At 35.4% G+C, this 12,736-nt stretch overlaps 1 protein-coding gene across 2 annotated transcripts in view; it reads right to left on the reverse strand.

Moving 5' to 3' along the window:
* Positions 1 to 4,725: 4,725 nt before the first annotated feature.
* Positions 4,726 to 12,736, reverse strand: part of Ppp1r3a (protein phosphatase 1 regulatory subunit 3A) — a 38,188-nt gene continuing 30,177 nt past the window's right edge. Inside the window, exons 2-4 of one of the 2 annotated variants that reach the window (XM_059256521.1) lie at positions 9,154 to 9,212; positions 8,934 to 9,058; positions 4,726 to 7,044 (exon numbers count right to left, since the gene is read on the reverse strand). In XM_059256521.1, the coding sequence (XP_059112504.1) occupies positions 4,726 to 7,044; positions 8,934 to 9,058; positions 9,154 to 9,212 (2,503 nt within the window). Of the gene's footprint in view, positions 7,045 to 8,933; positions 9,059 to 9,153; positions 9,216 to 12,736 lie in introns of both variants that reach the window. The other variant, XM_059256520.1, reaches the window with a different exon arrangement.

Here is a 12,736-nt window from a genome sequence, read left to right on the forward strand (position 1 = left end):
TTGCCTTTTTGACATTATCTTCAGGAATTTACTAATCATCACAGCTACAGCTTAAGGAAGTTTAGGAAGTTTTAATTATATGTCAGGAGACAAAAGGAAGAGACATCATTGTGATAAGTACTGGCTCAGTATCCCTACAAATTAGACCATGTAGGGTGACTGGGAAAAAAGATAAAAATCTTTGTTTATTTCTCAAGCTTATAGTCAGTTCACTTGGGATAGCCAAATGATAAATGCAAGCAATGAGAAGGATCACATAGGAAGAAATAAAAAATGAAACATGTTGTAAACTAAGAAAGGAGATATGACAGAAAGGATGGGACTTAAATTATGCAGAGATATTGTGCAGCACTAAACAGGAAGAGAAGAGTAGTACAGTCATGCAGTCTAGGCAGAGGGGTACACATAAGTAGTGCTCAGAGAACTAATATGATTTGTTGAGTTTGCAAGGGGACTTCAGGGAGGGGACAATGGAGAAGGCTGAATTACTGGAATAGTGAGATAAGAAATCTGCACCAATTTCAACCAAGAGATATTTCATTAGATATCACAGGCTATTGTAAAATCAGATCTTGGAGGCACCACAGCCAATTTAAAATGACTCCATAATCCTTTACCCTTATTGTCCTTTTACTTTATTTTCTAGCAATTTGCAAGAATTGAATGTCATAGAAAAAGACTTGGGGAAACTTTTATTAAAGTTTTGCACAATGTATTGTCTCATTTAAAAAAAAACAAAAAACAAACCAATGTATTGTGTATGCATTTGAAAATATTTGATACTGGGCGGTGGTGGTACACTTCTTTAATCCCAACACTCAGGAGGCAGAGCCAGGCAGATCTCTGTAAGTTCCAGGCCAGCCTGGTTTATACAGAGTGAGATCCAGGACAGGCACCAAAACTACACGGAGAAATCCTGTCTCAAAAAGCCAACAGAAAAAAAGATGAAAGAAAAGGAAATATTAAAATGATATAAAATGAAAATCTTGTACTTTTTAAATAGTTGTTTGTTTAATAAGGTTTCAGCAAACCACAATAGAACAATTTATTGTAAAATACATGCACATTCAAAGCTAGGCTGGAAGCTTCATAAAATTTTTATTTATAATATTGAAAGTTTGGGTTATGTGATAGAAACATTAGATTCTTGACTAAATGTGTTTTAAATGATGAAAATTAAGTTGTGTTGACAAGATTTTTATTATAAAATTTCCGAAAATACACAAAAGCAACCGTGGTTGAGCAGGTAAACACCAGTAGCCTCTTTGACTGCTCTCTTCAGAGACACACAGCCGAGAAGGCACCTGGCCTTTCATTTCACATCTTGTGGAGTTAAAACGGATCTTCTTCAGTTCCACAGGAACTGGTTAAGACAAGATAACACCAAAAGGAGGTCCTTATAGTAAAGTCCAACTTCCAGAAGCACTCAACGGACTCGTAAAAGAAAAGCCTGTATCATAAAGGAGATCAGTAAACAGACCACCTACGATTTTACTAGGCCTATTTGATTTGTTTTTATTTCATTCATATATAAAAGGGATCTTGATAAAGAAGATAAGGCCTTTAACATGAAAAAAATTCATTGCTGTAAAAGAAATAATTTTCAACCCTCCATGAATACCACTGGAGAGAGATAAAATATCTTACTTTTTTCCCCCTATTTTGTCTGGTCACTTAAATTTTTTCCACTTAACCAGAGTACTGGTGTCAGATGAGGTGTAAGAATGTCCCTGTTTTGACAACATATTGAAAAACATTTGAATACAGATAGTCTGAAAAACTTTACTATTGACATATTAGAGGAGCTACTCAGGAAAATATTGTTCCATTAACCCACTGTTCCTCAATGCTGGGGAGGGCATGTCACCCACTGATTCATTTCATCCTGGTGGAGAATTCTGTTGTGACATTGATAGCTTACAGAAGTAAGATTTCTTAAAAGAGGATTGCTTTTACTAATTATACTTCCTGGACTTGTCAACTAATTTTTAGAGTTCCATGTCTAAGAGTGAGAAACTCAACAAGATAAAAGGTGATAATGGTTATATCAAATTTCTCATTCAAATGAGAACGGGATAGTCAAAGCTCCTCATTGCTAATTACCCTGCCATGTCCTCATTATGCCCAAAGTCAATATCGGTGGGACATGGAACATGCAGCTATGCATTAAAAAAAATGGCCTTTACCAACATGGTCCATAGCCAAATTCTTCTTAGCAGAGGCCACGAGTTCTTCCTACTACCCACTCTTCTTATTCAGCATAGAGATGTTAGCAAAAAAGTCTAGTGAACTCTGTCTCCTCATATAGCAATCATTTTACATGTTCTTGTGACTTTATTTCAAGTTCCTCATACATAGTGTTTTGAAGAGTCAGTTCAATCCAGGTTTTAAAATCTTTTGAATCTTGTTCCTGTTTTATTACAAATGCATGAGAACCTTTTGTGAGTTAATGTTACCAGAAATCAAATAAAAGAGATAAAAGAAGTTGCATTGATCATTTCAGAGAAGAATTTCAGTTTGGGCACCTGTGCTCATAAAATAATAGTGTTCTTTGCATTAAAGAGAAATGGCATATTGACTAAAACTCTTAAAACATAGAATTAAAGAAACTCTAAGCCATAAAACACTGGAGGAATGCTTGCTAACTTTAACTCTAACTTAACTTAGTCCTGACAACAAAATATGATGGCAACAATATTGGAGATAATTTCTAAGGACGGCTTAAAGACATTCCACTTGTATTTAATGAAAATATGCTTCTCAAAAACTCAAATATTTGACCTACATTCTACTTCAGGATATTTGTATTTGGCCAACTAAAGAGCTGAAGCCAGTCATTCATTTTCAAGGGGACTTAAGAACAGCATGCAATTACAAGATTGAGAAATAGTTGTGTACATAAAGAAATTTAAGCAAATCACTAAGTATCAGATGAAAATCATTTTAAACATTTTTATTATTTTTTCATCAATGTATATTTCTAATATTCATGAGATGGCATGTAAGTTTATCATTATAAGTAAAAATATTATACCGTTTTCAATTAAAGATTCCCTGAAATAAATACCCATGAAAGATGACCATGCCAATAGGCTCCCTCTATGTGACAGTTTTCGTGCTCTAAGCAAATTAAAAATATATTATTTTGCTATGTAAAGGGGTCCATATATTCAGTGTATGAAAGGACTGCCATAGAATAGAGCACACAGTGCCTTGTATATTACAGTCATACAAAAATTGCTGAAATAATTTGTATATGAATCTTGGTAATATCACCACCTAACCAAAAAAATTATATTATTTCACACTTTTACCATAATTACAGTACTCAAAATCACTGCTGTATTTGATGTTCAGTTATTTTCTAGTTAGCCTCCAACTCTACCTATTTTTCCTGCTTTCAATTTTGAGTCATCAACCTAAAGATAATATAATGAGCATTACACAGAAAAGGTGTTTTGTCCTATAAGTGCATGTTGGGGAATAATTCATCTCCTCACCAAGAGAAAATATTAACAACTAAATTAAAGGCAAAAGAACTATCATAAAGAGCAAATAATTCTATTATCTGTTTTATTATTATCATATAAGGCCTTATCCTTCATAGCAGTGGTTCTCAATCTTCCTAATGCTGCAACCTTTAATACAGTTCCTCATGTTGTGGTGACCACCAACCATAAAATTATTTCGTTGTTACCTCATAACCATAATTTTGCTACTGTTATGAATCATAATGTGAATATCTGACATGCAAGGCATCAGATATCTGATATGTGACCTCAAAGGAGTCATGGCCTACAGGTTGAAAGCTGCTGCTATATAGGTACAATGTCATCCTAAAACAACACTTGCAGAAGGTTTTAATTTTCATGTCTGGACACCACTTAACTTTGAAGTTGTTCAGCTGTGTTACTGTCTACCCTTCCAATTGAAAAGCATAGCTTAAAATGGGCTACCCACATGTTTTGTATAATTGCATGGAAATTTCCAGTTTGTTACAGAAGCATTGGTCAAATTTGGTTTATAAACATTCTGATGTTGTTGTATGTGTAAAGAAATACAAGGGTGTACATATGAAATATAACATGAGTGTGCACAATATATGTCTCCACCTTAAGTTTTGATATTGTAACATACATCGGCATTTTCTTGAAGGTGTAAAATAGAAATTTCAGTATTTGATCTATAAATATGTGTAAAGGTATGAAATACAAATCCCAGTATTTAATCTATAAATATGTGCTGATAAATGACACAATGCTAAATGAAAATATCCTGGTTAGTTCTAAGGGTTAAAAGAAAAAAAATTCTCTGCTATTGTCCATATTTTATCTATTTTTAAAAACCATAGGGGCAAGTACTTTCAGGGAAAAAAATGTCCAAAGCTTTACTGTGAAAGAAATGAATGCAAGAAATAGCGCTTTAAGTAGTGAGATGTGAAGCGTTGCAACTTCACAGCCTGCTAAGGAGCAACAGCTGTACCTAATTTCAACTTGACGTGCTTCAGATCTCATGTTCATATAGTTATTTAATGATCCAAGCATAATGGTCCTATATAGAATAATTACTTATATGAAGGAGCAAACTTCATACGCATTCCTTTTTAAATGTTCCTTCAAGAGAAAAACTGCTCTGACTCTGAACAATGGATATTCTCTCTCACCAATCCAAATGTTTGCGACTAAATGGCTTATCTTTCAGGAGAGAACAGTCATTGTGCCACGCTCACTTCTTTCTGACAGACTCTCTTTGCTTCCCCCCTTCCCAGTATAACCAGTACAAGGAAAAAAGGTAGAAGGCCAACCCAATCATTAAGTCACAGTAATAGATAGTGGCAAGAAATATCAGAAACAAAAGGAGATAAGGTATTTTAGAGTTGATGTATCTTGAAAGCAGAGAGTCCCTGCCCTGAGCTTCGACTTCCTGGGTAGGGAGGGTAGCAGAAGCAGGGCTCTCTGATCCTTTATCGTCCGAATAGCATTGTGAGTGTCCAAAACACATCAATTCTTCAATGTCAGACCTTGCCTCCTCCAGATTCTCAAGAGGTTCACTGATTAAAATCATTGGGCCTTGGGATTTTTCCAAGCTACCATCTTTGTGTTGGAGAATCGGCCCCACGTGTCGTTCTCTTCCACCACCTGATTCCATTATTTCCGAACTTTGGGAAACATCATTAGGTTTAGACATGGCATGGCCCAGGATCTCACTTTCTGGGTGGCAAGTACATTCCGATTTGATCGGAATAGATTGGAGTGTTGAGTTAGTAACTGCTTTCTCTTCAGCAACTCGCCATTCAGAAGAGGGTACTGAATTTTTAGAGTGGCATCTGTAGACTTGAGGGCTGCCCTGAGAAGTGCTGGAAGTGTCCGAATTAAATGCAGAATGAACAGCATCCAAGTCTGTTCTCCGTGGTAATTCTTGAAGCAGCTCAAGATCTTTATTTTCCGGGAACATTGCTTTGTCTGTTGGTAAAACTCCCAAATGTAAATCCAGTTTTGACGTAGCTTTTTGATTGCCTGTAATGACCTGCAAAGGTTCGTCTATAGATGTTACAATTCCAATTCCACGTTTCTCCTTGTCATATGTCTTCCTACGATTGTATGTAGATGTGGTTGCCTCCTTCTCCATTTCATCTACATGTACATTACAAATAGCTGAATGTGACTCCCTTTTAAAATCATTGTCATGGATTACACCTGCTGTATCTCCATGACAAAGGGTATAATGTGAATCATCCTTCCTCCCTTCATGTGGATCAAACGCTGTTTCTTTTACCTCGATGGGCCTGTCACTGCGTGCTGTCTCTTGAGGTAGCTTAGCAATTATTGCTTTTCCTCTAGCAGACATGCTTTCTGGAGTACTTTCTAATGTTGTCTTAATTATATAAGCTGTAACTGCTTGTGCTTTTTCAGTAATACCATGATGGGCTAGAGAAGACAGTTCATAGCTCTCTGTCTCCTGGCAGGTAAACAATTGTTCTGTAGGAGTAGCTTTCAGACCTCTCGTGTTATCTCTTTTTTCCCACACATCTTTACACTCTGCTTGTTCTTTGATCTGCTTGGTTATATTTGTTTCAATCCCTCTTGTTTCTGGCTGACTTTCCAGAACATTCCAATTTTTTTTATGCTGTGCATTCATATTCTGATCTACAGGATTACTAGAATCTGATTTTCCCCTTTCAGCTCGAAAAAGATAATCATCCATCAGAACACTGCCATTTCTTGGTGAACCAAGATGAGTAGTTCCTGGTTCTAAACTGGAACCTTCTCCAGCTTCTCCCCAGTTCACTTTTGTCTTTGTTGAAGGAGAGGGATCTACTGTTACTGTCCAGGTGGTAGTTGTAGTGTCTTTGCTTAGTAGGGTGGTTGTGGTTAAGTCCTCGTTCTTAGCTTTAGTGCCCTCAATGCTTATTTTGGGGTGCTCCATTTGCCTCTCTTGGTTCTGGAATATTGATTGAAAATTCTTGCTTTGGTTTTCACTAATACCTAAGCATGTATTCTGCTCCATTCCATCATTGCCCTTGGTATAATCATTTTTGGAAGATGCATTTGATTCTTCCAGGTTTGTGGATGCCTCTAAATAGAAATCACTTCTTGAATATCTGTAATCTTTTATTCCAGGTTTCTTGATTCCTGCTTCATTATTTTTCTTAAGACCATCTGCCATTAGTAGGTCAGAGGATGAACATGTTATTTGCACTTTGCCACTCTCATGGGCTGGGTTGGCATTATCATCCAGGACTTCTTTGCTGCAGAGGTTCAGTTGCATTAATTCATCAGAGCTAGCATCTCCCAGTGATGGCTCCATTTCTCCCACATATGAAGGAATCTCCTCTGAAGTTTGGTGACCACATTCATTTCCTGGGGAATAGTTTTTGCTATGGTAGGCTGGTAAACTTGGAGACAAAGGCCTTCTGAACAAGTCAGTATGAATTTCATGATAATCTTGCTTCTTCTCTGACCCCTCAGCTGTATTTGTGAAATTGACCCCATCTGTTGAAAATGTATTCTTTTCATCCCAGGAAGTTGTTAGCCGTTGGTTTATCTTATGGAATAAAAACAACAAAAATAAGGACAATATGATCTTTTAAAATATATGAAAAGTGAATTAGATTTTATTAGCTCAAGTAATTATCTGGTAGATTTCCTTGGCTCAATTCATTTGTGGATTTAACACAAACTCTGAAAGTTGGATGTTTGGGACAAGATCTTTGTAAGGTATGACTTGGGAATGAGATCAGTGGGAAAAGGCCCAAATTAATCACTCTCCTTCTCAGCTTCCAAATATCAGATTGTATTATTCACCCATTCTGCTTGTCAGTGCATTTTTTCCTTACTTAGGATATACACATTGATAGCTCCATGCTAATCAATTAGAGAGCAGCTTCCTGGATGCCCCTTGCCACGTTTATATGTGCTGTAGGTGCCCCCATTACAGTTTCTCTTATTAATATGTTTTCTGCAAAGCCTCTGCAAACTATTAATAGCAAAACGTCACTCAAAGAAAAGTGAGGGAGTTAATGTTTCTGCAAATTCTGTTTTAATGACCCTCTGCCAACTGGTACTCAAATGTATTTGAGCTCTTCAGTGATGCCAACTGTCAGGATTTAACAGTGAGATGCCTGTGTTTTTTTTTTCCTCCTCATAACTGACATTTGCATGATCTCAATAATTATATGCAAATCTTACGTTTTCCCCTTCTTCTCACATAAGGCTCATGTTACTTGTCAACTGCACAGCTGTCTTATAAGCCAATGCCTGTGGGTTCTACAGATTTGGTTGTATTTCCATCCATTATGGAGCTTCATTGTTTTATGCAGTCACGTCAGCATGGAGCAAATTAGCATCTAAATTACAGCTCCCTGTTCATTTACTGGGCGTATACTCTCAGTAACTTCTAAACAAACTTTTATATTTGAGGCCGCTCATGGTAATGAGGTGTATTGGTGAAGTATGTGATTTTTCAGGGGACTTTCATTATATTCTGTGGTTTGAAAAAAAGGAGATGTTAACTTTCAGCTGGTAAGAACTCTCACAATGGGTGACAACTTCGTACTGCCTTAAAGTGGGAGCCCAGTAAATTGCATACGTTAGTGGTGCCATTGCCATCTCGAGATCGCAGAGGTGAAATGTGTGGGCAAAGAGAAGAGTTCTAGTTCCTTTTGGCTTCAGCACTGACACTTGAAGAGGGAAATGTCATTTTAATCAAATGTGATTATGAATCCATGTATCCCCATGCTATGAGCTCCAACCGAATACAGTAACAGTTAAATTGCATTATGTGACTCATTTACTTCTATTTCTCATTGTGTGTTCAAAGTGCAAACTAAACCATTTCCTCCAAATTTCAGAACAGATTTGATGTGCACCAATTGTGAAATTTGTGCTAACAAATATTACACTAAATTGTACATTACCAAATTTGATTCTTGTTTTAAAATTATGTAGCACTCAGTAATTTACTATTTTACCATGATAAGGAACTTTGGGATTCTTACTCTGACAGAAATAGTAAAGCAAAAGACTGCAAAACCTAAGAATTATAGGCTTGTCAGTTGGATAGGGCCTTAACCATTTTCTATTCCAGCCCTCTTATTTTACAGACGAGTTTATGCTAAGTGTACACTTGTTACAAAGATTAGACGTACACATCAGGATAGTGCCCCTTGCTTCTAATTCCCTCAAACTATTATTCAGAGCCAGTGGCAAAGAGATAGGAAATGAATGTCATTAATTCACCACTGCAAAGCGCAGAAGCAACACGCTGAAATCAAAGTGCCTTGTTGCTCTAGCTCAGTAGAGATGCTGGGACAGAATAGGCTTTCTACATTTGCAAATTATATTAACTGAGGCCATTGGAAGGCAGGAATTGCAGCATCTTTGAAGCATAAATAGATTCATCTTCTCTAATACCGTGGCAACTAGAACACTTACCACCAAGTCTAATTCTTTTTCATTATGTTCGTCATGCTCCCTTTTGGTATCTTCTATATTCTTATGACTGGCTCCCAAGTCATCCTTGTTTTCATGAGAACAAATGATTGTTGGGATGTAGGCATCTGAAAAGTTAATATGATTAGTTTTTAAGTTGAAGATTGTTTGCATTGCAGAGTTTAACAAAAATGGATTTTGTTTAATTTTAAATAAATATTACCTGTGAACTTCAAATTCTCAAACTTATTTTCTCCAGTGGTTAGCAGTGATTCTTCTTTACTGCTAAAAGTCAGAAAAACAGACATTTGTTCTGAAATGACATCTTTTAAAGTATCTCTACATAGTGGAAAATGAACAGTAAGACAAATAAATGTTTTTATAACCTTTTGTAATTCTGTATTACTGTCTATAATTTTAAATAAAACTTAAAAATTTAAGTTTTTAATAAATTTTTTAGGATGACACAGTAATCAATACTGATTCTAGAAAAAATTAAATAATCTATACAATTACATATTTCTAAATGAGATTTTTTTGTGCTTGTTATGCTTATTAAAACATATCCAGAGTGAAACTATAAGCAAAAGTGTACCATTCATTATATTTTTTTAACCTTTCAAATTGAGAGCATTTCCCTTTTGGTTTAAATGAAAGTAGTTTATGAACTGATCTTCCATTGTTGTTATGAAATTGTTTTCTTGCTTTTCAATAATTATGTTTTTCATCTTCTTTATCTTTCAATTTGAAAGATAAAGAAAAATAAAATAAAACAAGCTCACTAAAACCTGAAAGGCAGCTAAATTTATACTCAAAAATTTCATGCATGAATTGCCACTGGCCAGTTTTAAAATGGACACTTCAGAGTGCTCACAGGAAAACACATAACTTTACTTTCAAATTATTCAAATTACATTGAGTTTTCTAGTGTATTCTGCGTTCTGACTAGAAATGGTAAGTACTTTTTCCTCCAAATGTCAGTAGGCAGATTAATGATGCCTTTATAATTATATTTGTCTGTGATACTCAATATGAAAAATGTAATTAATGAAAATTGCAATTTATGTATTGCTACTCAAAAATTAATTTGTGTACCTTTAAATCATTTTCTTTTTAAAATATTTTATTTATTGCTATTATTATTGGGTGCATCTGATGTGCATGGGTAGGTTCAGGTGTGCAATGGCACAAATGTGGATAACAGAGATCAACGTTTTGGAGTTGATTCTCATCTTTCTATGAGTGCTGGGGATTGACCTCAGATCATCAGCCTTGCATACCAAGCACTTTACCTGCTGAGTCTTCTCAGCCTTCTAGTCTGCATTTCTTCTTTCTTTCTTTCTTTTTCTTTCTTTCTTTTTCTTTCTTTCTTTCTTTCTTTCTTTCTTTCTTTCTTTCTTTCTTTCTTTCTTTCTTTCTTTCATTCTCTCTCTCCCTCCCTCCCTCCCTCCCTCCCTCCCTCCTTCCTTCCTTCCTTTCCTTCTTTCTTTCTTTTGAGACTGGGTATCTCTATGTAGCCCTGACTGTTCTAGAATGCTCTATGTAGACCAAGCTGACCATGAACTCACACAGAGCTCCTGTCTGAGAGCTGACCCTGCCTCCCGAGTGCTGGGATTAAAGGCTTCTACCACCATGTTTGCCACACCCCAATCTGTTTTTCTTGTACTCACTTTTGTCAGTGAGGTTTCTGCAACAACAACAACCAACCAACTAACCAAAAAAATAAACAATAATAATAACAACAAACAGGAAAGTGTCAATTGCTGATTAACTTCTATGCTCGAGTCTAGTCTGTTTGCACTGAAACTTTTATATAAATCCAGCATGGCTAATTTTACTTCTACAAGTCACGTGAAATTTGTACATTTTTCCATCCTGATAATGTAAGAAGGTGACTTAGTTTTGCATATATTTTTGTTACTTCATTTTAGTTTTACTGAAAACAACAGTAGTGAGCATGGCAAAATACCCAATGTTCTATGTACATAAAAATTTTTAGACTATGGAGCTTGAAGTACTGACACCACATTAATCTAAAAGTTGTAGTGTTTGACAAGATCTATAACTATGCAATGATTTTATTTTGTGAAATTCACCTACAAACCAATACATTTTGCTTCTCTGACTATATAATGTCTATCTATTTTAAGAACATGTAAACCTGAAACAGCCACCACCTCTGGCTCTTCTAATCTATCTACCTCCCTTTTGAGCAAAGTTCTCTGAGCCGCGGGGAAAGTGAAATTATATACACATCATAATAGGGCTGAAAACCATGCTATCTCCTGTTCTTTACACTTTGATCAGTTGTAGGTCTCTATGTTAATTGCCATCAAATTCCCAAAGAAGCGTCTCTGATGAGAGTTGAGAGATACTGATCTATAGGAATAGCAATAAGTTATCAGTGGTGAGTGACTCCAAAACAACTGTTTTATTGGCACAGCGAGCAGTTGTTCATGATAACGTGAACAACATCTGTGTAAACTCAAGCCAGATAAAATCCCAGTAGGTAGTGGACATGAATTCCCACCTCAAGCAGAGGAGTTATTGGCATTTGATAGCTGCTGGGAAAAGAAGAGTCAGTTTTCTTTAATGGTACACTTTCTGGTAAGTCAAGCACATTCCAGGGAAGGCCCTATAGCTAAGAGTAGTCTATCAATACAAAACACTGGACACATGATTTTTTTTAAGATATATATATATATATATATAGATAGATAGATAGATAGATCGATAGATCGATAGATCGATAGATAGATAGAGAAAGTAAGTATGAAGTTGTGTGGGTAAAGAAGTAAGAATGGATCTGGGAGTAATTGGGGAGGAGGTTGAATATGATCAAAGCACAATATATGATATTCTCAAAGAACTAATAAATATTTTAAAAGAATGTGTAAACTATTAAAACAACATTTAACTATTTTTATTTCTTATTTGTTCTTAATTAGAATTAGGAACTTTCAGAATTTTATTTATAGAGAGAAAATATTTGCTACTAAACAATGTTTTATTTTTATTTGCCAAAATACCATCCCTAAATTTTCTAATTATTTTAATTGCTTTGTTAAAAAATAGTTGTTTGGAAAGGACAAGAATTTCATTTTTAAAAACTCATTCCAGAGGCAAGTGATTAGGGTTGAAACCACCTTAGTGTGACTGAGTCTCATCAAAACATGTAAATTCAGGAATACAAGGGAAAACTTTATAGTCAAGGATACATGCAAGGCAGAAAACTATATACCCATGGAACATAAATATTATATAGAACAAATATAGAAAAAACTTACAGAAATGAAAAAATTTCTAAAAGTAAAAGTGATAAACTTATATAAACAAATATTAAAGAATAACATATGCCATGTTTATAGATAGTAATGAAATATTGTGAAGGTATAAATTCTCTCCAAAATTGATGCATAGATTCAACAAATTGTAGTCAAAACTATACAACCATTTTTCATAGAGTTTGGACATGTGAGTCTACAGAGAGGAGCAGAGGGACGGATAGCTCTATAGCTGTGGGAAATATAGGGAGAACCTGCTTTAGCTAATTTTAAGAGTTCTTACTCAGTATGAACATCGAAGACAAAGTGCGGCTAAAGCTACAACTCATTTGAGAAATCAGACTTGAAGTTTAGTGAGAAGAAGGAACTAATACATCAGAAAATAGGGAGACAATGGGATCTTCAGAAATGAAGACATGGAAACGGCTACACGTAGAGAAAGTAATGACACTAGAACATGTGCAAAATCCAGGTGGACTGAATTCTTAACATGTCAAAACCTTGAAAATTCCTAAGAGAAAA

This window comes from Peromyscus eremicus, chromosome 3, assembly GCF_949786415.1.
Source record: "Peromyscus eremicus chromosome 3, PerEre_H2_v1, whole genome shotgun sequence".
NCBI classification, from domain to species: domain Eukaryota; kingdom Metazoa; phylum Chordata; class Mammalia; order Rodentia; family Cricetidae; genus Peromyscus; species Peromyscus eremicus.